The sequence below is a fragment of the Sylvia atricapilla genome, chromosome 3 (assembly GCF_009819655.1).
Source record: "Sylvia atricapilla isolate bSylAtr1 chromosome 3, bSylAtr1.pri, whole genome shotgun sequence".
NCBI lineage: Eukaryota > Metazoa > Chordata > Aves > Passeriformes > Sylviidae > Sylvia > Sylvia atricapilla.
Window position 1 is genome coordinate 86,134,055 of NC_089142.1, and position 26,173 is coordinate 86,160,227.

Here is a 26,173-nt window from a genome sequence, read left to right on the forward strand (position 1 = left end):
ACCATTTTCATTGTTATCTGAAATTCTGCAGAAATTTCAACACTTGAAAGGTTGTAAGTCTGAGTCACAGAAGCTTAAAAAGCAATAATAAGCACTTTTCTATCAGTTCTGTACAAAATGGAATGTGGGTCAATGGCAGGGTCCTTGTAACAGCTGTGAACCTTGTTGGCTTAACAAGGTAACAGCCAACCTTGTTGGCTTAATGATAAGTTTAGTTTTGTTATGAAAATTTCTGTGTGAAGTTCAGCGGGCTGCATTACACAGAAGGTCTCAAGGTGCAGTAATCAGCCCACAGTTAGGAGCACCTAAGTTTATTTCCAGTGTGAAAACATGAACATATTTCTTTAGGAAGATACCAAAATTGTGAAGTGATATATCAAGTACAGTATACTATTAGATATAATATGTCAGATCTCAAAGATTGAAATTTGCTGAGAAATAAATTATTTCTTTTATTGCAGACCGGCAAGCCAGATATGAGTTTCTTTGCTGCAGACTGCTTTCATTTCAGTGTAAGAGGCTATGCTGAGATGGCCATGGCTCTCTGGAATAATATGGTAAGGGGTTGCAATTTAGATCCCTATGTGTTTGTAGTAGCAGTGTCTACAAAAAATCGTGAGAAAGGTGTCTGAAACAAAAGAGTAAGCAAGACATAAAACTGGTATCCACACAAGAGGGGGTTGCTCATCTCTGAGCAACTTCTCACTCTGCATTGCTTAGGAATGTAATCCAAACTGATTATATTGCATGAAAGGGCATAAGTCTTTGCTCATTCAAAATGATAAGTCCCAAGAGTCTTAATGTAATGAAAACTTCCTTTCTGAGTTGCTAAATAACTTGCATTAAAACAAAAAAATCAGCCTAGTTAAACATTCAGTTCTGTAGGTTTGCTGAAAAGGTCTGTTCAATGAGCTTGCCCTTCTCCAGTGAATTCTGTTGCATTTATTAGGAAAACATATATAGGACTGAAGTTTTGCTGCCATTAATAGTGTGGGCATGTTGTACCACCCACTCTTGTATTTGAGGTGGTTTTAGTAGAGTCACTAAAACTAATGGGGGGCTGAAATCAAACTTATGATGCTTGTAATCACATTCCATCTGTCATTTTGGGGGAAATGATAGCTTTCGAATAGTGTTGGAAGAAGGTATCAGAGGCACAAGCTAGACTAGATTACTCCAAGGTCACAGTTGCTTTCAGAAATGTTTCTCCACATTGGAAGGAAGACTATGGAATTTTTATGCCACAGCAATATTTCTTCCCCTTGTCTTGTAAACACCAGTTGCCAAATACATTGTGCTAGCAGAAGCATCCTAGTTTGTACAAGAAACAAGCATAAAAGGAGGGGAATTTCTTTTCTGTCCAAGTAAAAGTTTGAGCAAGATAAGAAACTTACAGGATACCCCAGAATGAGCTGGAAAATGAAGGGCAGGAAGGAATCTGTACAATTGCCCAGTATAGCATATAAGCTGTAAGTCCAGGAATATAGAATGTACAATGCGAGCACATGCTCAGAGTAACTGATTTGTGCACACACAGCAAATCTGCCTGTTTTCCATCAGGCTTCCCTGTCTGGGACTCCAGATGACAGCAGGCTGGTGGGCTTCACTCTGCTTCATAGCTTAAAGAGGGCTAATGGTGGGCCAGAAACCCCAGACAAATGTAGAAAAATACAAATTGAGCATAGCTGAGGGTTTCAAGGAAAAAAAGAGACAGTACCTGGGCATATGGCGGTCTTAAATTTGGTTTCTGTTGCCATGTGGTATTCCTAGTGGCCATTACTCATTCCTGAATCACCATCAGTGTTTTTTCCTATGCCACCAGAGTTTTTTTTTCTGTCCAGGCTGTCACTCATTTCCTACGCTTTTAAGGATATTGACACAAAGCTTTCTACTGCGGTGGCAGGGATCGGGTTCTTACTGATGCAAAGCACAACTCTTCCCTCCCATAGAGATCTGTCAGTCTATGCCAACTGCAGATATTACTGTTTACTATTTAAATCTAGTTCTTGTAACACATCCCTTACAGTCCTTGTACGGCAAGGCTGTGCAAGCTTACTGTAAGGCTGTATTGTTTCCCTGTTCCCTGAAAAGCTCGGCAGGCTGCAGGCTTATGGCCAAATGACACGGATTCTTGTCTGTGCACATAAAGGGCCAGACTGTGCCTGGCCACTGTGTGGGTAGGCAGGGATTGGGATGGCTTACAGAGTCTCTCTCTCTCGCCATAATGTTCTTCGCCGTTTTGGCTTTGTGCAAAACAAACTGTGCTCCTGTTCTCTGAAGTCAGAGGACTCTGTAGCCTTAAGGGGTTTCTGCTGGTCCCAAACACATCTTTTCAGGTCTTTGGCTGAGGTCAGGAGACACAGAGTGTTTGGTTTGTGTTCTGCCTCCATGCTTGCCACATGCTCTAGTGGAGCTGTGGGTTTCTTCCAGAATTTGTCCTGTATGCTCATGGATTTGAGGATACTATCATCTTTAAAGCTCAGAAGCTAATGCTCCTGAAGAACAGATTGCATAAAGATGAAGTAAGCATGGGTGGTTACAGGATTTTGCATTTTATCATCTTTTGTCTGGGCTCTGTGCCAGAATCCTTACCAAGTGCCCTGGCATGGGAAGAACGACAATTATCTACAAAGAACCAGTTGCACCACAGGCAGAATGCTGTGAGATACAAGCCACACATCATACAAACAGAGCTGTTCCCTTTAAGGTGCAACAAAACTACCAAATTCAGTCTTCACTGCATTAGCTGGAGGGTGGACCAAGCAATTCGGAGTCATAAAATAGTCCATCAGGACCCTACAAACCATCAGCAAACCTGTTTTGCTTCTCATCTTCTCTTCATTTGTTATTTCTCTTCCCTAATTATATTTTCTGTAGTTCATATTTTTTTGCAGTCCCTGCTAATTTATTTGTGGTTTTTAAATCTTTGTTAAAAATTAACTAGAGAGAGAAAGTATTTTTAGTGTTTCCATATGAAAATCTTATGGATAAAATTTGTTTTTTACATGTTGTCTTGGTCTTGTTGCTGTATTGTTTCTCTTCAGTATGCAGCTGACACTTTAATCCCTTGAGGACAGTAAATGCCTGTATGGACAATAGCAGAAGCAACAGCCATGCTCTGTGCTGTATTCCCAGAAGTGCTGGATGACAACTTTGCAGTTCTCTATGGACCAATCTTAAAGTCATTACTTCAGGCATGTCCATACAACAGTTGTAAACACTTCAGTTAACAGGACTGAGCAAGCCTCTACTCGTTAGCTTAACTATGGCAACCGGTGGTATGTGCTCTCCTCGCCAAGCACAACTGCCTGCTGTTAGCCTGGGCATATTTTATGCTGGGTTGGAAATGGGCTCGGGGTGAGCTTGTGGTCAGCTATTGCAACTTAGCTGACAACTGATAATATAAAAGGCTCTGTTTAACTCGCTTTTTGCAAGATTGTGAACCCAGTCTCAGCTAAAATTCTCAGGGAATTTCTTGTCCAAGTGAAGACTGCAAAGGTTGGCATCATCCCATCCTCTCTCTGTAACTCTGTTATTTCTGAAGTAACTCTGATTACCATGACACCTAGGCACCTTTTTTTAAGTAATGTGCTAAATAATAGGTCTAACATCTGTCATGTGGGTTTTTTCCTTTGTGGTTTACACTGCCATTTGAGATGAATACATGGCAGAACCACTTTGCTTTAGCTGAGCATTTAAAATATGTTGTATTCAGAGCAATGCAAAAGGAAGAAACACTTATCCCAGTCTTTGCTTCGGAGGGAGTTATTCTGCAGCCAGTACATCAGATTCTCAATGTCTTCAGTTCACAAGTGTTAAAATGTTTGCAAACTTTCCTGTGCTCCTTTTACCACACTTCTTTGTTACTGCAAGCAGCAAAAGATTGGATAAGAAGTTGTAACTGTTTGAATCAAGAGAGTCTGAGAAGAAAAAATTCATCATTATTTTTAACATTGCTTTTCTCTTCTTTAGCTGGAGCCAGTTGGTGAAAAGCAGACTTACAACAACTTTACCCATGACAGATCAAAACTCAGGTGTCCAAACCCTGTAAGTAAAGGTCAAGTTGCTCTCTCCATTAATTACCTCTATTTTTACTCCTTTCTTCACACTGGTAGAACTCTTTAAAAGAGTGTCTTTGTGAAGGTTTCAAACAGCTAAAATATACTCCTGCTTTGTTACAGACAGGGAAATCTATTTAAGACAAAAAGATTTATCCTCACTGTAGTGGAAAGCCTCTCATTAAAGCTAATTCTTATGAGTCTGTGTATTTCCATTTCCTTGTTTGCGGCAAGCAAATTAGGAAGTGATGCCACCCTTCCTGATTCTGAGGTGACTTCTTTTTTGTGTTCTTGGAATTCTCAGGCAATAGAGTAGGAGAGTGTTTGGGCTAAAATAGAGAGAAGGCAAAACCAGCTGATTGTCTATAGATCTACCATTCCTCTCGGAGAAGGGGCAGTAGCAAATTATTGGAATACTGCCCATTGAGTGGTCTGGGGTCAATAAAGTCTTTGCTCTCCCTTTGTAGGAGAAACCTTTTCTTTCCACACGAAGAAATAGTGGATTTGGAAATTCAGATCTCAGCTTGGAGAGAACAGGATCTTCAGTCCCCTACTGGGCTGTCATCGTGACTGCAGTAGCCGGGGTCCTAGTGGGTTCTTTACTTGGCTGGGTTGTGTCACGAAGAAGAACCAAGAAGCACCAACATAAGGCTGACAGAGAAAACAACATTAAAATAACCTCCATGTAACAGAAGTGGAACAAACACCTTTCTCTGAGGCTGCTCTCTGCTGTGACACAGAGAGTAGCAGAATAAAAATAACTGTTGGATATGAATGAAGCTTCTTGGTTGCCCAGGAATTTTTGGGCCAAATAACATTGATCACTAATTTATTTTAGAGTTATCTTCTGCAGACCAGTCAGGTGAAGGACGAAGTTCAAAGTATGCTGTGGTTTCATACCAGCTGGCAACTAAATACCATGCACCTGCTCACTCAGTTCTCCACAGTGGGATGAGGAGAAGAACTGGAAAAAGGTAAAACCCATGCATTGACATAGGAACAGTTTTAGTAACTGAAATAAAGTAAAATGTAATGATAATAATTGTAATGCAATGGGAAGCAACAAAAAAGAGAGAGGAATAAAACTCAAGAAAAAGAAGTGCTGCATACTACAATTGCTCATTGCCTTCAGACTGAAGCCCAGCCTGTCCTTGAACAGCAATCAGCCTCTCCTGGACTTCTTCCCCCAGTCTATATAGTAAGCATGACGTTCTGTGGTATGGAATATCCCTTTGGCCATCTCAGGTCAGCTATCCTGGCCATGTTTCACTCCCAGCTGCCAGAGCATGGGAAACTGAAAAGTCCTTGGTTTAGAGTAAGCACTACTGAGCAATAACTAAACTACTGATTTATTATCAACATTATTCTCATACTAAATCCCAAACTTAGCACTGAGCAGCTATTATGAAAAATATGAACTCTATTCCAGCTGAAGCCAGGACAAAGTGTTAAAAGATTTTTCATTCTGGGATCCGATTCTCTGTTTCATGAACGTTACTCAGGATGTCAATTACACAAAGCAAGAACAGCTGTTCATGCATCTTGGCTTCTTAATTGTGCGTCTGTCCTTTTCTCTTATAAACCTCTATTTAAAATGTTAGAGACCATTCTGTGATTGCAACCTGGTATTCCCCAATAGTAAGGTGTGAGGGGGATGAGCAGCAGAAATCTGCAATTTCACAAGTTATATTCCAGCAAAACCATTGCATTGAAGGTGCTAAGATGATTCTCCATGGGTAAGTACAATGCCATGGAAATGTCTTTAAGATGGTTTCTGAGCAACTTGTATCCACATGGTATCCCTGGTGCACTGCTGGACAGCACAGGTAGAATAACTCTGCACTGCCTGGGACTCCAGGCTCCTTCCATCTGGGACTGGGTGTGGAACTGGGCCGTATCTCTCACTTCTCCTCTGGCTAAATAGCCCAGGGATAATCCTGTATCCTCCTGCCCTCCCCTGTATGGGAGCTGATTCCAGAATGAGTCTTCTTGTGATGGATTTCTTCACTAGCATCTAGCTAGAGAGTTTAAATAAAAATAGGGTACCTGCAAGCTAGCTTGGCTCAACCCTTCTCATAGGACCTCTGCTTTGTTCAGGTCTCACATGCTGGAGGTCCATGGTTATTATCCATAGAAGAGCTTGCAAAGTTGTTTTCACATTTTGTTTTTTTTTTTTTTTTAATTTTGATCAGGAGTTCAGAAATCATTCTTTTTTGAAATTAGACTTTCCTTGTTTTAGACCTGCAGGCCAATTCATATGATTTATTAACACAAAAGGTTCTTCACGAGATCCGCGTGATCTTGTTTCCCAATATCCTTCTTATTTCCTATGTTAAATATTTTACCTTTTCATTTTATTGAAGCCAAAGTGAGATTTGCATTGGTTCGGGTTTTTTTGTGATGTGTACTACATTTCCACTCCAGAAATGCAAATGAGTAGAAAATTATAATGTTTCTCAGAACATTAGAATATTCTGGGTTTCCTAAATTTTTTATTATGCATGCAGAAGGTATCCAGACTTCCCCTTTTCCCATTTCACTTCTGTCAGTGTCCTTGCTAAGGTAAAAAGAGGTGAGCAGAGTACAACTTACATAGTCAGGTTTCAGGGGCTGTAGTTGCACTTACCTCTTCTTTGATCTGCTCTCAAAGGTAGGGCTGTTAATAGTAGGACTTTTATTAACCTGCATGTTATCCACAGATGTCTGTCTGTGAGCTCTACATGCAGCAAAAAAATGGGGATATATTTAGAATGTAAACCAGAAACAGTTCCATTTTGTTCCAGTGCAGCACAGGCTGCTCTTCCTGTCCCTGTCTTCATTGTGGGTCATTAAGTGTCTACCTGATACTTATTTAGCTTGGGAAATGGAAACAAGCACAACCTCCAACCAAGAGACAAGATTTCGGTGTATTCCATAGCACCTGCACCTCAGACACATGGGAAAAATACAAGCCTCATATGTGAGGAAGCTGAGCAAATATCCAGAGGCTGCTATCTCCTCTCATCCCTAAATGTTGTTCTTGTGAGTCATCTTCCTTACTGGGAACTTTGATAGCCACTGCTCATATAGCTCTTGGTTTGGGAAGAAGTAAAAAGATAATAGTTCTCTACAGAACCTTTCATCAGTACTAGGTATTTCAAAGGAAATTCAAGAACAGTAGTTCAGGTTTTACTGATTTTACAGTTTTTCACTGATTTACCTTTCCAAATCATGTATGCATGCAGGAAGTGGGGTGGGAGTCCTGGAGCATGAGTTAGAGTTACAAAATGCTTCAGTCTCTCACATCAGGCTTGTCTTGCCTAGAGATGAGTACAAGTGCTTCTTGAGTTTAATGCTTGTGCCACCTGCTAGTATAACAAAATATTCCCTTTTCTCACTTAGGAAGCTAAATTTTGTTCTGAGCTTCTAAAACCAAAATTATAAGAAGTGCAGCCAGTTGGGAAGTGAGGAAAGATGGTTCGTTCATTATCCTGAACGATTCTAGGCTGGAAGTAATTCTTGTGCAGGAGCCTGGGTGGTTTGGCTTTCCAATGGTGAACTGCAGTTCCCTGCAGCCTTTAGCCCTGTAAGGAATGCTGCCTTTACTGATGCTTTTGGGAACCAGGAAACCACCAAATTATAAATTAAATTATATTGGCTCTGTTCTGGTAATGCAACAGGAGACTTCCCCTAGTTTCTGTAGCTTTGATGTAGCCTTAATGCATGAATACAGTAGGAGCTGGAGCAGGAACTGGTGGGTTTTTATTTAGTCTGTGGAAGTATCTTCTGATGTCTTTCTTCTGTAGGCTAAAGTATGTGGTGAGAATGCACTGGCATTAAAAAAAATAAATCAAGAATCATGCAGTTTGCAGCTGTTCCACAAGCAAAATAATTTCTGTGAAGATATTACTGCTGAGCATTCCCTCCTTATTAAGGTGACATGAATCTGGAATGAGTGACAGCTGATTAGGTCTGGATACTATGCATTCAGTGTCATGTTAAATCAGGAAGTAATCTTACCTGTCAGTTGTCCATTACTCCTTTTTTTTCTGTAATGACATGCCCTTGGCTTCAAATGCCCTTATGGTGTTTTGCCTCAGTGGATGCAGAATAGACAGTTTGCCTATTGAGGCACAAAAGGAGAGGCTTAGAAGGAACTTCAAGTCTGTATGGAAAAATGGATCAATTGGATGCCATTTTGGCCAAGGATTTTGCTTTGGCCAATGGTCTTGCCCACCACTGAAAAGCACCTCTTCTATGTGACTTTCTAACACCCTGAGAAAACAGGCTTTATGAATGCTTCCTCTGCAGAAGAGCCACAGTTCAGCTCGCATGAGTGGTCACTATCCAAAGGACCTTTGTGGGTACTGGTCAGCAGCTCAGGTTGTCAAGAAGGACATTGGGAGTAAATATTACACTGTTCCCTGGTCTTGAGAAATAATCTGTTCTTCAAACAGGGAAGAGATGAAGTCTGACAAGTGTTGGCAAACATTTGCCTGCAGCTTCAGCAGTTCTGGAATTTAAGTTCTTTATTACTGCTGATGGACCTTCCACTCATCATGGTACAGTGTCTGCATTCTGCTTTGTAAGGTCTAGGGTCAGTTTGCACCAAAATCCAGTTTTGGTGCTCAGTGAACTTAGAGAAGAGAGGGAAAGTTCAGGAAAAACATCTGCAGAGAATTCTGCGTGGCTTTGGAGATGCTAAATGTTTCCTCCCACCACCTTCTAGGTGGTGAGATGTGCTAATGACAAGTGGTGTCATTTTAACAGCTAGGCAGTATGTGATAGCCTGGGCTATCTGGGCAAGAGCTTTGTTGCTTTGTTACTTTGAGGGATATTTTGCTAAAACACTGAGGTGAAACAAACTCACCTAAAGAAAGCAAAAGGTCTGGGTTTTTACAACTCTTCATTTTTGTGATTTATGTTCCTTGGAATATTTAAAGAATTTGCTAATGGAGGATCATAGGTTTGCAATGCTTGCTCTTCTCTCTCCCCCCCCCCCCCCCCCACTTTGTTTTTAGAAGGAAGGTATCTGGAATTTGGGGACCAGTAGGACAAAAAAAAAAGTCTATCCATAATGTAGTTCATATATAACTTAAATGAAACAAGTTTTTTGGGTATCATAGATCTTTGAGCACCGCAGGGAGGGATGCTCCTGTGAATTACTGTGTTAAAACTAATTCTGTTCCAAGTACCCAGCTTGCTCAATCAGGGACCTGAGAAGCAGGAGTCCAGGAGTCTGTATTGAAAAAGGGGGCGGTGGAAGAAGGGGAAAGAAAGACTAACACCTTTTAACTGAGCACATGCTGACTATCTTCCATTTAAGTGCCCTTGCCACCACTTAACTTTGGTGGATATCAGATGTTTCACCATCTTTCTGAGAATGGTAGATTTCTCATACTCATTTTGAAAATTGTTAACTTTAGATGCTTTTGGTGACCATTCTAGCACAAATGAAAAATTGTTCTGGTTTTGACCATTAGAGAGAACAGTACCCCAAGGGAAAAGACAGAAAAAACACAAGACTTGAGCAGTTTTAGAAAATAAATCCTATTAAACACAGGTGAGCTTATTTAAGGGGTGGTCGGAACCACTCACTGGATATAGGAAGTTTCCTTATGTCTTTCCATTTCTGTGATCTATTAAATTGTCACTCATGATGAAGTCATAACTGCATTAAGTTCACTGAGAAAATATCATTTACTGAACTGTATGGGTTTTCCCTAATGGCAGGCCTTCAGCATGATTTTTAGAAGTTGGGTACAAAAATGTGCTAATTTTCTCTGTTAGATGAAGCATGGGATCCCTGAATGTGTTTCTGTGGTAGGGTGCTCATAGTTTCCAGGCCTTCTGCTTCCCTACAAGAAGGATTTAATAGTCCCTTTGGACTAGAGGTGCTGCAGGGATATGGTTCCCTGAGAGGCAGTCAGGAATTCCTTCCAATGATCCATGGGCTGACCCTGGAGTGAGTTATTTCAGCTGGAGAAACCAGCTGCTTCCAGCCATCTAAGAATGCTTTCTCATTAGTGTAAAATAAATATGGCTGTGAAGAAAAGAGATGTGATACCTTTAAAGTATCTCTATCTTAACCATCAAAGATTTTATAAAAATTCCTTTTGGTGTTAAAAACTAGCCATGGAGGAAAGTCCTTTAGCTATCCTTTGTGTTGCTTAGGTGACAGAAAGCACCACCTGAGGGCCCCAATGGGTTTAGGTAGTGATAGGAGAGAATCCCCAAAGTGAAACAGCAGCCAGGGTTGCTCAGCAGTGGTTCAAGTCAACAACAGCAGGGAAGCTGGGCCTTGTGTAAGGGCTTCACAGTGGGTGGATGAGGCAGAAGATACTTTCTGTGTTCTTGCACTGGTTAAAGACACAGGAATTGCCTGGTTCAGCAGCTCTCCACCTACAAGGGATTTACTTGCACTTGCCAGGTTGCCCACAGGTAACCTCTGAATCAGCTTTCAGATCAAAGTAAAGCACAGGAGTTAGGAGTAAGTGGGGAGGATACAGCTGGGATAGATTAGACAACAAAAATCAAGGGTGCACCTTTTGAAAGTTTCCAAGTTGTCTCTCTCCTTAGCTCTCTCAGCTACCATCTTATATTACTTCAGCATAGACTTTGGAACCCTCAGAAACCTTGCCTGTCTGCAGGTACAGCCTCTAGGGCCTGGGATGCAGCAGCTATTAAACATTCCCCAGCCAAACTGAATGACTGCATGAATCATATCCTGTCCCTGAGTATTCATCTGAGACCCTGTGGGGATCAGAGGCACTGACATACCCAGGCTGTGCTTCCCAGACAGCCTCAGGTGGAGGGCAGACAGTGAGATCTCCACTGTAGGCTAGAAAAATAACACCTCTGGGAAGGCACAAAAGCAGAACTTCAGGTACCTAAATGCTTTTAAATCCAAACCCAGGGTTCGGCATGTACTCTGAATAGTGACATGTCCCTTTGCGGAACATTGTTAACAGGATTAGACATACGTATTGCATCACTGTGTCATCTGCATAAGCTTCTTGTGCATCTGAGCTGAAAATGCCACAAATGCCACTTAGCCTTTGACATAACATTTATCTATCACGTACTTGTTTTTGTGGCTTGAGCTGACCTTTTCCTGCTGCTGCTCCTACTGCAGTAGTCAAACAATCTCTTCGCCCTTTCCCCTACCTGAGACATCCTTTTGTCACAGTTGCCAGAAATCTCTGGTACAAGGTAAGTAAATAAGCCAGCCTGACAAGCAGGATATTCCCCTCGCTGGTACTTATTCAACAACAAAAAACTTATTGTGTCTGTCGAAGCATCGTCTAGAGAATTTTACAAATATTTATGAGGGTAATTTGTGTGTCCTAACATTCCTGCGAGATAGCCTTATTACCTTCCAACTAAAGATGATGAAATTTATGTGCAGAGAGGTGAAATGATGTTCTCCAGGCTACATGATGAGTCAGTGACTGAGCAGGAGATTAAACCCAGCAGTCTTGGCTCCACACACACAGCCCGGTTGTGTAACCCCTGTTCAACTTATCACTCGATCACTAACACAGAGAGACTGGTGGCTGTGCCAGCTTGACGCCTATTTTTCGCCTTAGATTGAATGGCAATACGGCAAAATATTGGCAGTTTGTCCCAGGGGGAGAGCGGGGTGGGGAACTCCACTGAGGCTCAGGTGAGCCCCGATGCCCCATTGACACACAGAGACCCGGGCGCTCGGCAGCGCTGTGGTGGAAGCCGGGGCCGTGAGTGTCTCAGGGTGGGGAATAGAGACAGGGAAATTCACTGCCCTCCCATCGTGCTCCCACTTGCATTCCCACACCCAGTAATTAGCTCCAGGTTCCACTTCCAGCCTGCGAGGTGCGAGGCCGCAGGTTGCATGATGCTCTGAAGGGATCCTTGCAATTGAGTGGAGTTGGAAGAGTCAGGATTTTTAGGGATCCCATCTCAGATCTCTTTACATGGTGATGGTATGTCCTCCAGAACAGGAAAAAAAGTGGATCCTATTGAGAAGAAATTAGGTTGATGATAACTGAGATTTTTTTTTTCTTGTGCTGTTGGTCTGTCTTTCATTTTTTACTTGAAAGAAAAGTGATGGGGAAAAGTGGACCTAAAGCGAAAGTTTTCATTTCAGAATGTTATTTCAAAGGCTATTCAGTTTCAGAACATTCAGCAATGCAGGATGTCTGCCTTTTGACTTACTTTTCAGCTGAAAGCATATAGTTGAAAAATATTACTGATTTGGAACCTTTTGATTTATTTTTTTTTATATTGCCATGCTGACTTTTGAATGGGAACTAACACTGAATCATCAGCATGTCTGAGGAGAAAGAAAAGTTGTTTCTTTTGAATAGTTCCAGTAAATGCTAAGCTATTATTTCAGTGTTTAAAAGGCAGCTTCACTGCCAAGCTAACTCCTGCATTCATCAACATGAGCTGTCTGTACCAAGTTAATTTTGCTAGCTGTGAGAGTGACCACAGACCAAAACTACTGTTGTGCACAATCATCATCCCTGCTGCCTGACAGTACCAGTGTGTAGCTGTAAAACCAGATTATCAGTAGCCATCTTCAGCAAGAAACCCTGAAGTGTAATTGTTAGAGCAGTTGCAGCATGTGTGTGACCATAGTGATTGGGTAAGCCTTTCCCTCTGACTCCAATAGCAGCTCAGAAAAAAAAAAAAAAAAAAAAAAAAAGTTATGTGAAAAGGGAGTCTGTGGCTGTCGCTGTGCTGCTCTGTCCCACGGAAGGGAAATCTGCTTCAATAGGAAGCCTAGTACTGGCTTTGCTTATCCTCTCCCCCAGCCATGGAGTTGGGGAACTGCTCCTGAGTGTCTTCCCACCAGACCATATTTAGCAGAAACCTGTAGCTTACTTGTGTAGCTTTTTTGAGTTTTAAAATTTCATAACTTTATATGAAAGCAGTTGTGAGTTGTGATGAATCTTCTTGATGGGAGACAGGGTTGTCCCTGCAAGTTATCAAATCCTAAGAAGATGTTATTTACCCGTATGTCTCCTTTGGTCTTCCTTTGAGCTGCCCCAGCTGAATGTTTGCTATGACAATCTAATTATGACTTAGTTTGGCCTGAGCACCAGCTGCCTTCGGTTTCTTTTATCTCTCTGAACTGGGAAAGCAGAAGCTAGATGTTTCAGAGCCTGCTCCCTGTGTGAAACTGAAGGAATTCAGAAGTGTATTAGAAAGGCATTAGCTTCTCCTTTTCCCTCTTTTTCCACTGGAGCCCATCCAGATGGAGCACAAACAAGGAAAGGATAAATGCAAAGTGCTCTGCCACCCTGAAAGCACGCGCTGACGTCAGCTTTCATGAACTGGCACTTTAATCATTGCATGGGGAATGTTTCTCTCTCCCTCTGCAGCCTCCCTTTGGATTTCTCAGTGCACCAACATTAGCATTTATGGCAAGGAAGATTTATTTTCTCTGCTGGTTAAAAGGGTAGTAAATTCAGAATGTTTTCACAAGCTGCTAGACAGGGAGCTCTGGAGACCCAAAATGCTGTAGGCTCAGTCTAGGTGCATCAAGGGCAGCAAAAGGGCAAGATTCTTCCTGGGTGTATTTCCACTTGCATTAACAGCTAAGCTGAAAAGCAGGGGGCTAGTCCATCAGCACAGACAGAGAAGCTGTCAGCTTCTCCAAGCCAAACTACACAAACTACCCTCAGGGAGGAAAAAAGTGTGGGGTACCAGATGCAAGGGACAGATCAGTCAGGGATCTCCAAAGGTTTTTTTGAGGTGTATAAGCTAAATTTTCCAGAATTAAGCACTGAAAGTTAGCAGGCTTCTTTTCTGTTCATGTGTCAGGGCTCAGAGAAGCACCTTGCTCTCTGCCTCTGCCCCAGTCTTCCTGAGAGGACAACAGGTCATGGGACTTGGACCCCCTTCAGAAAAGCCAGGAGTGATGAATTCAGTGAAGTGTGTGAGGAGCATTTTAAGCCTGCTGAGGAAGACCTCTGTGGAAATGCCTTGCATTTGTTGTTACCTTTCTGCTGGGATTGAGCATAGTCAACTCCTCTGCATCTATCACTGCCTAGTTGTATTTTCTGCACTTGCTGCATGTCCTTCACACATGAGAGAGCATGTGTGAAGCAGCAGTAGGATGCAGCCATCCTTTCTTGGCTGCTTGCCATAGGTGAACCCAGAGATGAAATTCTCCCCTCCACAGCCCCCCGACACACTGGCCATCACAACACAGAAATTCAGGGCAGTTCTCAGCATAGCAGTTCACTGAGGATTTTGGTCATTATGCTGTGGGGAGGTTACCTCACTCTATGCACTCAGAGATGTGCTGGGGTCGGGGGGAAAACAGTGACAGATATTAATGATGCTAGCAGGCTACTGTCAATAGAGATGCGGTCAGCTGGTCTCAATCAGCTGCTTTCACTGGGCTGCCTGCTTCACAAAAAAGTGGTTTCCTAATTACAGCCTTCACTTCACAGTGTCCTGCATCATCAGGTGCTGCTGCTTCCTTTACACTTGCTGGACCTCTCTGCAGCACGGTGCTGTCTCGGCATTAAGGCCCCACTGGCCCGTGTAATTAGAGGAGGATTAAAGATGGATTTGTAGCAGCTACATTCTTATTTTGGTACCTCTTGCGTGTTGTTGCTCTTACTTCTTACAAGGCCCAAGGTGACTAAAGGGTTGCAGATATATAAAATACAGATGTACAGACATATATGAATATATACCCATATGTGTATATATATCCCAGTTAGTGTTGCATTTCCCAGGTGTCCAAAAACTTCTGTAGTGCTAGGTAAGAAATAAATGAAAGAGATAAGGAGCAAGTAAAGATTGTCATGGAAGCTAGGATCCGCTTTTAGTTTTTCTCCTAACTCCATTTCTCACACAGACCAAAAAAGCCACATGAAAACTACAGCTATTCCTTCCTACCAACCATACTGCTGCTGTATTTTAGCCTCTTATCTTTAAAAACAGATACCCTCTCTTAGTCACCTTCCCCTCAAGAAAATCAAAGTTTTCTCCAGTTGAGCAGCTAGCACTATCGGCTCAACTCAGACCATCACACAGCATGAGCTGTCTATTGAAAAATCCTGAGAGTTTGGGGCAGTATAATAATTAGTTTGATGTGCTTTTTTATTTACTTTTTTGGTTTGGAGTGCTTGGTTAATGCTTTCTAGACTTTCAAGGCTGGAAACATTTTTACTTTTAAATGAGAATAGAAATTTTCATGTAACTAGAGTTGCAGGAGCAAGAGCTGTAGGAAACTGCACCAAATATTGTGAAATTCATGACATAATCATCACCGTGTTCCTGACGTCAGTTCACAATTTGACTTGCTAATACTGGAACCCAGGTTTTGTATTCCTGGTCTCTCTCATCCTGCTGCTTGCTGGCCAATTTAAAATGCAAAGTTGCTCAAAATGACCACTCTGCCCCTAATCTAATATTTTCATACTGTCTACTGCTCCCAAGAAGAGATTGGACGGTGCAGCTCTTCCTGCAGTTCTTTTAGCATAGGCTCACCTGGGTCCCAGGAGCCTTTTGCAGATCTCTCATACCAGTCCCCCTAGAGTGAAATAAACTACATTTATGAGCCTCATGCTTTTGTCATTACAAATACACTATAAATACATTTTTTGCCCATATAATGTGATACAATTTTTCAGCACACCTTGTTGCATATTACTATACTGACCTGAATCGAACAAAAAACCAATATCCAACTACAGCTATTGCAGGCCAGTAAAAAAACCCAGTTTTACAGAAATTCATGTTTTGCAAAGTTTGGATGGTAATGAAGTGGCTTGCTTTCACTTTGGGGGACTTTTTAGAGTAAATTTCCTTCTTCCACATAAAATGTTTGTTTTCATGACACAAAAACTCCACAGGCAGGCTCTAAAAAATTGTTTCTCCATTATGATCAATCCTAAACAATTATTTTTCGGGGAGTTGCAACATTCAGATTTATTACAATGTGAAAAGAACATGCATTTCTAACTCAACATTTACACAAGGCAGGTCTTATCCTCTAATAAGCTCTGTTGGTGGCAGATATTCTTGATAAACTGGCATCATTCTGCTCAGAGGTGGTAGCAGCAGAAGCAGAGAGTGCAACAGTACCTTTTTGATGAGGGCAGAACAGCTGATGCAATTGAGATTGTAGAATACTTGGGCTGGGTGGGACCTTTAAAGGCTGTCTAGTCCTTGCAATGATCAGAAATGTCTTCATCCAGATCAGGCTGCTCAGAGCCCTGTCCAACCTTGGATGTGTCCAGGGGTATGACATCTACCATTTCTCTAGGCAACCTGCTCCAGTGTTTAATCACCCTCATCATAAAAGAGGCCTTTGCAGTGTTAGGATTCTCCCCTGATATTCAAGCTGTTTAGAGCAAAGGCTCCCAAAATTTGAGTTGCTAGTACCCAAAGCAGCTTCTGCTGCAGTGCTGAGCCCTTGCCACTTTCATGGGTTTTATGGCACCCTTTGGGACACAGGCCATGGTTAATGAGCTCAGGCAGATTCTTGGTTGATTTTTCTGCAGTACTAAGTAACCTCAGAAACACTTGATGACTTCATTGCAGCCAGCTGTTACTGTATAAACAGTTATTTAAGATACCGTGTCCTGAAATACCCAGGTCTTAATCCAGGGAAATAGTCAGATACTATTGCTGTGCAACACCATATAATCAAGGGAACTGCCCAGCAGGTGACAAGCATGGTGCCTCCTGGAGTCACATGGATCTAAACAGTCATCACTAGAAAGCTGTGGAGAAATGACTGTAGCACTTCTACCCTTAGTGGCTCCTGCTGGGTAGCTGGTTCTCCAGGATTCTTTCATGCAATCAGTTTAAACTGACCATGTGACATTTAACTGACCATTGGCATCTATATGCTGGCAACTTTTATTTCCAAGAGCAATAGCAGTTATTCAGCCAGAGCTGCAGACTGGTTGATGGTTCACCCTGCTGAAGCTGGATTCAGATCTCTCCTAACCTGTTCCCAAAAAATGAATGCCTGAAACCTTTGTATCAGTCCTGCCATCTGCCTCATTTGTGTTCCATGCCTTAGGAGAGAAATCTTTGTTCCCTTCTCCTCACTTTGACAGTTTTTCTGGATGAAAGAACTCCAGGAAGAGTGGGATCTAGCAGAAGTCACTCGTGCTGTACATGCAGCTGTCTGCATACTCCCTGCACCTGTTTGCCCTCCCTATTTCTGGCCCAAAAAAAATCCTAGGAATTCTTCATTAAAGGTTTTCTTCTTTCGTCAGCTATCTCCTGACAGCAGCCAAGATGACCATCTGCCTTCCCAGAGGGAGGAAGTGAGCTGGGTATGGTGTTTTCCTTTGGTCTGCTGTTCCCTGAGCCACGGGCAGAGCTCCTTCTGAAGGTGTCCCCAGTTTCTTCTTTGATCTGGGCCACTGTGTGCAGGCTGCTGCTCAGGTTCTGCTCTGCGTCTTTCCATGTGACATGGTGACCTACATACCTGTCCTTGCCAGTAATGGGTCATATCCTGGCTTATATGACCCTCCCTTCTCAAGGCTGATAAAGAGAGATCTTTAATTATCTGGTGGTTTTTCCACCCACCAGTTCCCAAGTCAAATGTGGTGCTGCCCTCCATCCAAAAAGGGTTTCCATCCTTCCATCCATTTCTGTGGAGTCTTAAATCTTAATCCATCCACAATCTTAACTAATTGGATTTGTTTGTAGAAGAAAGCTGCCTGTGGTTTGACTTTCTGCAACGGATAGAAACAAATTACCTTAATGAAGAAAAAGCAAACTGCATCACATTACCCTGTTGCATGATAGGTATAAGCATTGCTTAAACTTGTAGTGAAGGTTTTGCATGAATAAGAAAATCAGTGGCCTACATGGTACTTAATATTCCCCTGCCCTTGGAGGTTATTTATGCAAGGAATAAGCAGCGTTACTGCAATGAGACACACTAACTTATGCCTTATTTCTGCTTCTAGTACCATTGCTCTAGTAAAACTTGGAATGTAAAATGCTTCTTCTCTTGAGAATAGCTTGTAAGTGCTATCTTATTTTTGCAAGCGGCACTGATGAATTGGTAAACATAAATAAAAACACAAGTAGCCAGGGAAACTCACACTCAAGAGGGTAACTTATTTTAGAGCTAAGAGTCAAACTCAGGATAACAATATATGTATCCACTGATGACTGAGGTACTGTGCCTGTCATACTGCTGGTGTACTGGTACTGCCTGCTGCTATTCCTGGCCATGGGACATCTGCTATAGCTGTATAAATTTGGTTCAGATGACCAAAAAGCAAGCTTTAGCCAAAGAAACTGCACCCCCGTGAGCACTGCCTAAAATGCCGCCATATCAAGAATGAAAAATACTGCCTACAGCTCATTTAGCAAGGTCTGTAGTTCACATATGTTTTCTGTTTGTTGCCTCAACCTCCCTCTGGCTGGGGGCGAGCAGCGGGCGCCCAGCTGTGCCCAGTTATGGTCAGAGACAGGGAGGGGCTGGTTGGAGTTTAAAAACAGAGCAAGAGGTCAGTTGTTTGCCTTGGCTTGGAGATAGGGTTCTGTTTTTGTGCTCCCTTTTGATTTTTACCAGTCCTGAAGGCTGTGAGACTGATTTTAGCTTATTCTCCACTAATTCTGTGCTGATGCTATACCACTGACTCTTGTTTCATTAAGGTAAGGGAACTGTGAGCCCTGTTCCCTGTAACAGAAAGGGTCAGTCTGAGTTTGCTTCCTGCTGTCTCTGTTCCCTCTTTTGATGGATACCAGTGTCAGGAGCTGAGCCTTGGTGTAAACTAAACCCTGCTGAGCATCAGAGACCTACTTGAAACCATGAAATTTAGGAGAGGGCTATAATGATTTCATCTTTTTGAGCTGTTTTTAGGAGGCTTGAAGAACACTGGTTTTCAAACAAATTTTGATTTAAGGCATTTAGGACCTCTGTGATTGATGGCTTCTATAAATACCATTTAAGCACACAATAGAATTTTTAACATGCCATTTTCAGGAGGTGGTGACCTAGGGTTGCTGCCTCGCTCCTGCAGCAGCTTCCCTTGGCTGTGGGGTGACCATCTGGATGGCAGGTCCTTGGCACCAGGGACATGTGGTTGGGGGCCTCCTCAACATCTCCTCCTGCCTTGTTTTGGCAAAGTTGTTGTCCAAGGAGCATGCTGGGCAACTGAGGTACACAGGGCTACTGGGGAGGGCATCAGGGGATTTCTGTGCTCAGAGGATAACTCCAAGTCATGGAGAAAATAACCCAGAGGGCAGCACAGGCAAATGGGACAAGTGCCTCCAAGCAAATAGTCATGGGAGGCACAAAACAGGGTTTTGGGATAGGGAGGAAGAGGTAAAATCTGCCCCCATCCTCCACACCCTCTTATCAGAGATCTTGATGGTGTTAATAATATTAATGCATTTCTTGTGGAAGGAGGAGGAAAGCATTTTATAAGACTCTGATTATATGTTGCTATATTTAAGAAGTGAAGTTTTCTGATGCTGAAGTAGGAAAAAAATAGTGGTTTACTGTATTAAAATTGACAAGTACTTAGCAAATCTAGTGATTAAAGCAGTCTTTTCCTGGTATGCTTGTAAATAATAAATTCCCACTGCAGAATGGCTCCTGTGGCATTTTGCCCATTAACCTTTACTTGCTTTGATCTCGCTGTGACTCCAGAAGTTCAGCCTGTTCCCTGCCTTGTTTAGCTGTTGCTGTTAACAAAACACTTTGCTGCTTGAAATACCCAGTCCTTAGCATCCATGTATTCCTTAGCCTTCAGGTCTCTGAGCACATGCAATATTGATGCCTTGTGGATCATAGGAAAAAACCTGACTCATTAGTGGGGAGATACTAAATAAACATCCCCAAAGAAAGCAAACAAGCTTGGCTATTAGGAAGCCTATTTTTCAGACTGAACTGCGCTAGCAGAGGCATAGGAAATGAGAGCTTAGTGAACTGGAGAGAGGAAAGAGGAATCATGCTATGTTCACGTGGAGCAAAGATATGTATCCCTTGCAGATTGGCATGGCAGTCAGCACTGGGGTGCAGCTGGGAGGAGTGGGGACGTGCTCAGCCTCCTTTCCTGCCTTTCCCAGAGGCCAGATGCTGAGGATGGGGCTTGCAGAAAATCTTCCTGCCTGGTGTCTGGCAACAAGCCTTTCTGCAAAGCTCTGCAACCATGATGGCTAATGCATGCACAAGTCATAGAATCATAGAATGACTAGGTTGGAAGAGATCTCCAAGATCATCAAGTCCAACCCGTGTCCTAACACCTCAACTAGACTATGGCACCGAATGCCACATCCAGGGATGGTGACATGAGTCCGTCCCCATTTCTCCTGGGTCTCATCCAAGTTCTGCTTTTGGTTTACTCCTCCTCTTTTCTTTACCTTTTAAGAGTATAATGTATGACATTTACCTTTCTCTTCTCTTCCTATAGGCAGTTCTGAGGCCAGTGGCTGAAACCACTAGTTAAGATAAAAATACTTGGCGATAAAAAAACTTACCACAAGCATTAAGTATTCTTAAATAGGCTGCATACGTATTTTGCAAGCCACATGACATTTATTATTTGTAACTAATGACTGTCTGACAGTTTAGAAGTATGAAAGACAATTTGCTCCCTGTGTTCAGGGACTCTGAGTTCACATGAGTCTATCTCAGTCTGAAGTCTAAAAAAGGTCACTTTGCAATCTGTAAGCAGCTTTAAAGCCTTCATGGGCCTTAAAGCATCAGGCTTAGCCAGTGGGGAAAAAACTCTCCTGGAACAAGGTAGCTCTGACAGCAAAGAGCTAGAAAAGAGAAAGAGCTGGTAAGAGTCAGTTCCTGCTCTTGATGCAGGTAGAGGAAGAAGAGCAGGTTTTCTAGAGGCAAAGGGTACATTTCTCATTTGTTACTGCTTCAGCTAATAATTCTCACGTTTATTTATTCCAGGCTCATCTTCACTTGATCAAATGGAAAGCGTGACTTTGCCTTATGGACACATGAAACAGTCAAACCTGTGAGTAGTCCTAGCTCCACAGAGCCTTGTAGTCTGTTCTGTCTGTGTCATTGTGGCCGACATTTCCTACCATTCAGCCACCAGCACCTGTTTGCTGCTGCTTTTCACTCAGCCTAAACATGCCACAGAAATTCTTTAAATCTGGGTTTTCTTTCCATCCAAACCTCCAGTACCCACCCATGCAGAAAGGTGAGAGCCCAGATGTCTCCTGTAACACAGAAAATGTCAGAAACACATTGAGATGTCTTTCAACACACGTGAACTCCCTTCCCCTTCCCCATATTGAAAAGTGCAAGCATTTCACTTTTGTACAGAAGGTGCCTGAAAACACAGTCCCTCCCCAGGACCAGTTGCCCTGTGGAGAATGTGGGCAGACACCCCTTTTGCAATCAATGCAAAAAGTTACTGTCTCCTGATTTCCCACAGCAGCAGCTCTCTACCTGCTCAAAGTAAACTTCCCCTTGCGCCATTTGGGTTGAGGCAGCACGAGTGTTTCCATGAGATGCTCAGCTGCAAGGTGAGCCCCAAGGCCGTGGTGAATGGCAAGTCATGGGGCAAAGCTGGAGGCATGTCAGTATCCCTGGATCAACACTTGGATCCAGGGTGAAAAAGCCCATCCCTGCTCATTTGACATAAACCACCTTTGCTTATACATCTCCTACTAGTTCTCTTCAAGTGGAGTTTCCTGCCATGCTGCATAAATAAGATGATCTGGGACAAAATACCACCTTGCCACCTCCCTCCTGGCTGCCCATCCTTCCTTTAAATGCCTTGCCTGGCTGCAAAGCTGGTGCCAGGTGTCAGCATTGTACTGTGACTCATGTTCATTTTCTTGCACAATAGATTGCTCAGCTCCTTATTACCCAACTTGGGCCTTTCTCATTTTCCGTCTTCTCATTTTCCCATTTATTTCATAAATCCATTGCAAGTGATTATCTCTTAGAAGTAGGAATTGCTAGTCTGGTTTCCTCAGCAAATAAGGTGATCATGTTCTGTACATCCTCAGATGACTGTTGAACACACCAGTTGATTTAATTTGGCTGCTGGAGAGTGGGCTCAAAGCTAATTGAATTTCTGCAAGTTTTGTGCGAGCAGGGGGCCAGCTGGAGCAGAGAGGAGCCCTGGAGTCACATGCCAAAAAGAAAAGTAGCAGATACATTTTATCTTAGTAGATACCAAAAAATTCATAGGGGGATACAGTAGTTAGGCACCAAAAAAAAAAAAAAAAAAGTGTCAGTTTGTACCTCCAAATAATCATGAGAGACAAACCCGTAAGAAACCTGGACTCTTCTAGTGTTTATTAAGTTACTTTTAGGTTGTTTGTACTGTGATTGGGACAATAGTTTTAGATCCCTGAAAGGACCTTTTAATGTGTTACTACGGACCATGTAAAAAATAACTGTAATCATACTGAAAAAGGGAGACAAAGGAAATCTAATCACCAAAGGTTCATCTGGCAACTGCAGGGCACAAAATCTCACCCCACAGTTTTGGGGATTTTTTTGCTGGCAGCAGATTTTTCAGCCCTCACCCACTCCATTCCCCTTCCATGGACAAGCTTAAAATTAGTCAGATGATGTGTAATCCCAGAAGAACTGAGCTGGCTTGGAAATGGCTAGTGCTGCATCTAAACCTGGCTCCAGGTTTCCAGCTCCTGACTGCTTACACAGCAAAGGTGATAAGGACAGTACTGAAATCAGTGTGATGTTTTGCATGGTGACACATGCCTGAACAGAAGTGGACAAAAGGGAGGATTTAATCACAGATTGTCTCTTTTTTTTCCTGTAAAAATGCACTTTTCCACTGTGAGGCAATTCCATAAAAAAATGAAAATGAATAAAAATGAAAAGGCTTGTGCAGCAGTTTGGCTGACAGGTTTCATGCAGTAGTGCTGTGTTACAGAGATAAACATCAGTGCTTAGCTTACAGATTGTCTCAACACCTGGCAGGCTGTTATAGAGACAGGTTTAATAATTAATTGCTATTTCTCTGAGACAATATACCCTGGATCTCTTAAGGTGCATATTGCATGCCAGGTAACAGAAGGAGTAGACAATAGAGACAAAAGCATTAGAAAAGATAAAAAGATTGAGATCAAATGACATTATTCTTCATGTCATGGTGGAAATGGGTCTATACTCAGCTGATCTTGCATGGAGGTTGCCTGAAGGTGTTTTGATATACTTGAGGTCAAAATACTGGTATTCCAAATTTGCTTTTAAATAAATGATTCTCGTACAGCTGGTGGCAGGAAAGAAGATGGAAACAGATAAATTCCTTGATATGACTGTGTTGGGTTTATGTCATGTCACCATGTACAGCTGAAGATATTGAGGAATTGCTTTATAACCAGAAAAATATGATATCTGGAAATGATGTTGAAAGGTTCCTACAGGTTTTCTATATGTAGTATATATTTTTCTCATCTATGTTTAGCAATACATTTTTTCTGTGCAAGCTATAAACCTAGCAAAATTGAATGCTACAGTGAAGGGACAAATGAGGAAAAATATTAATCTGCTGGGCTCCTTAATGACCACAACCTAAGCTACAAACTTGGACTGTATTCTGGCAGCAGAGAAGCACTAACACAAATTTCTATTTGTGCCTCAGACACCTCCCCATATCAGTTGCCATCACATACTACATACTGGGGGCCTGTGTGTTAGCTTAGGGGTACTGAGAATAAAAGTAATGGCAGCTGATGGCACAGAGCTGCACGCTGTGGTAGCGGGGAAACTCCAGTACAGAGTGTAATCTTATCATACAGGCTTATTTGACCAAGTGTGTATGTTTACTGATGTGAACATTCTCATGCAATTGATGAAATGAGGGAAATTATGAACACATCTAAGGTACATACAAGGACAGAACTAACTGCTGATGCCTGCTCTCCTGGTTTAGGCTGCCACTGATCAGCATGTCTTTTGTCACTGAGCAAATCCTGTTGACATTCTGGGCAAGATGCAAATCCTCTCTTTTCCCAGGTTTTTATTGCTGAGGAAGATCTTGATTTTGGTGAGTCAGATAAGTGTTCTTTTGTGAACATGTCTGCTCAGATGGCTTTGAAAAATATGTTTCCTTATGAATTGAAGCTGGCTCTCAAGCTTCTTTGGTAAGCACAGTGCACAAATTGAAATACTAATCATGGATCTGTGTAGTTAAACTACTTGTACAGATGGGTCTGATGCTGTTGGTTGCATTTTCCCATTGCTACTGCAAAAGGAAGGAACTCCTGAGCTGGAACAGGGGTTTAATAGAGGAAATTATTTGGGATTGCAACGGCCTCTCTAAGAGACGGTTGCTGAGGAAAAGCTCTGTTGGCAAGCTTCCTCTTGGGTTGTGTCCAGATGTGCGAAGTATAAGTCATCCTAAGTCAACTGAAGAGTACTTTTATACTACCTGAGCTTCTTACCCTGTGCTTTATAGTAATTTCTGGTAACTTTCATATGTTAATGTGCAAAGAAAAACCATCCTAGACTGAAAAACAACATTTATAAAACATGTTTATAAATCTGTCTTCGATAAGACTTTTGAACTAATTCATTTTGCCTGGCAAAAATATGTAAAATATGTAATGGCAAGTTGTATGTGAAGAAGCAGTAGCAGCAAGATTGAAGTGTGTTGTGGAGATCAAGGAATCACTCTCCTAGTTTGGAAAAGCAGCAAATAGGTTGTGTGATTTCATAAGGCATGGGGTTTTACGCAAGTTCTGGAACATGCAGTTGTGAAAATTTGTGAAAAATTGAACCCATTTCAATTTTGGTTCCATCTCAATAAACAGATTTTTTCTATCTCTCCCTTAGCTAAAAGAGCTGGCACTCTTACTATCCACTACTTTTCCAGCACTAGTGATAACATTCAGCATTTGCTGAGTACTTTACATATTTCCCCTGTTGGAAAAATATTAGCTCATTAAATCTTACAGTATTTCTGCAATAAGAGCAGTCATTATAGAATTGACTTCACTTTATGGGCAAGAATATGGGAGAATGGAGAGTTTAAGTGACCTAACCACCTAACCATAGCAAATTAGTGGCAAAATTTGGATGGTGCTCTTGATTTCTGTATGTTCTCTAAAGACTCATGAAAATTATATTCTTTACTCACTCAGCTGAATAGCTGAATAATCTTGAGCTTTCTCTCCAAAAAAGATGAAGGACTGGTGTGGACTTGGATCTCATGGATAGTGGGATTTCAAGTTTCTGGAAGTGGTGGTTTTTTCTTCAAAACCCTTTGACACTAACTGTGAGGCACTGGAAGAATGTTAAGGGTGTTGCGTTTTCATGTCTAACTTTGCTAACTCTTGAATGGAGTAGTAAATCCATACCAGAAGGAGTTATTGGTTACAAAACTTGCACATCAGTGTTTGAAAAGCACACATCCCTGATGGAGCAATGGGGGCAGCTGCTCCATGGTGTGGCTGCTTTCCCAATGAGTCACACAGTGTGTGTGCTGTGACCAGTGGTGCTAACAGCATGGGAAGAGGAGTATGGACCTCCTCAGTCCTGGCAAACCCACCCCTCTACACTGAGCCTCGTGGATGGGAGGGCTTAGGACAAACCAGCTTGGTGTTCATTCAGAGCCCTCACCATTCGTACCAGACGGTAGCTTTGTGTCATACATGTCCTTGGGAGGTGGCTTTTAATAGGCGCCAGACTCAAAGCAAAAGCTGGATTGGACTTTCTGTGTTGTCACTCATCTGACTCAGCCATTGGCATGCGACTAATCATCTCCCTTATCTAAATCTCAGTTGCCCTGGGTGGGCTCCTCCTTGCATCCTGGTAACTACATTAAAATGAAAAAATGGTTCAAAGTGTGGGGGCAAACTTTCCCAACTACCCAGCTAAATGTTTTCTATGAAACATGAACTTTTAAAGTTTAATTGCCACTCCAATGCCATCTGTATTTAACATTGAGGCCTGTGCAATGATTCACTTTTTACTCGGTTGTTAGTGGTAAGAAAGGATCCTCTTTAGAATTTTATTTCCTCTGTGGAGTTTTCTAGGAACTGGAGGTTGGGTGAATAATTTTATTGGGACACTAAATTCTAAAGGAAAGACTATGTCATTCTTCAACAATGCTGCTTTCTGAGATGACAGCACAATAAATTACAGGTGTACAGCAAATTCCTAAATGCAATCAGTTGACTCATTCTGTTGGGTGGATGGAATAAGAGCA

At 42.2% G+C, this 26,173-nt stretch overlaps 1 protein-coding gene across 1 annotated transcript in view; it reads left to right on the plus strand.

Annotated features, from left to right (window-relative positions):
- Positions 1–4,819, plus strand: part of PLB1 (phospholipase B1) — a 69,897-nt gene extending 65,078 nt beyond the window's left edge. Inside the window, exons 51-53 of the mRNA XM_066314432.1 lie at positions 462–557; positions 3,973–4,047; positions 4,526–4,819. Coding sequence (XP_066170529.1) covers positions 462–557; positions 3,973–4,047; positions 4,526–4,747 — 393 coding nt within the window. The 3' untranslated portion in view covers positions 4,748–4,819. The remainder of the gene's footprint in view (positions 1–461; positions 558–3,972; positions 4,048–4,525) is intronic.
- Positions 4,820–26,173: the final 21,354 nt, after the last annotated feature.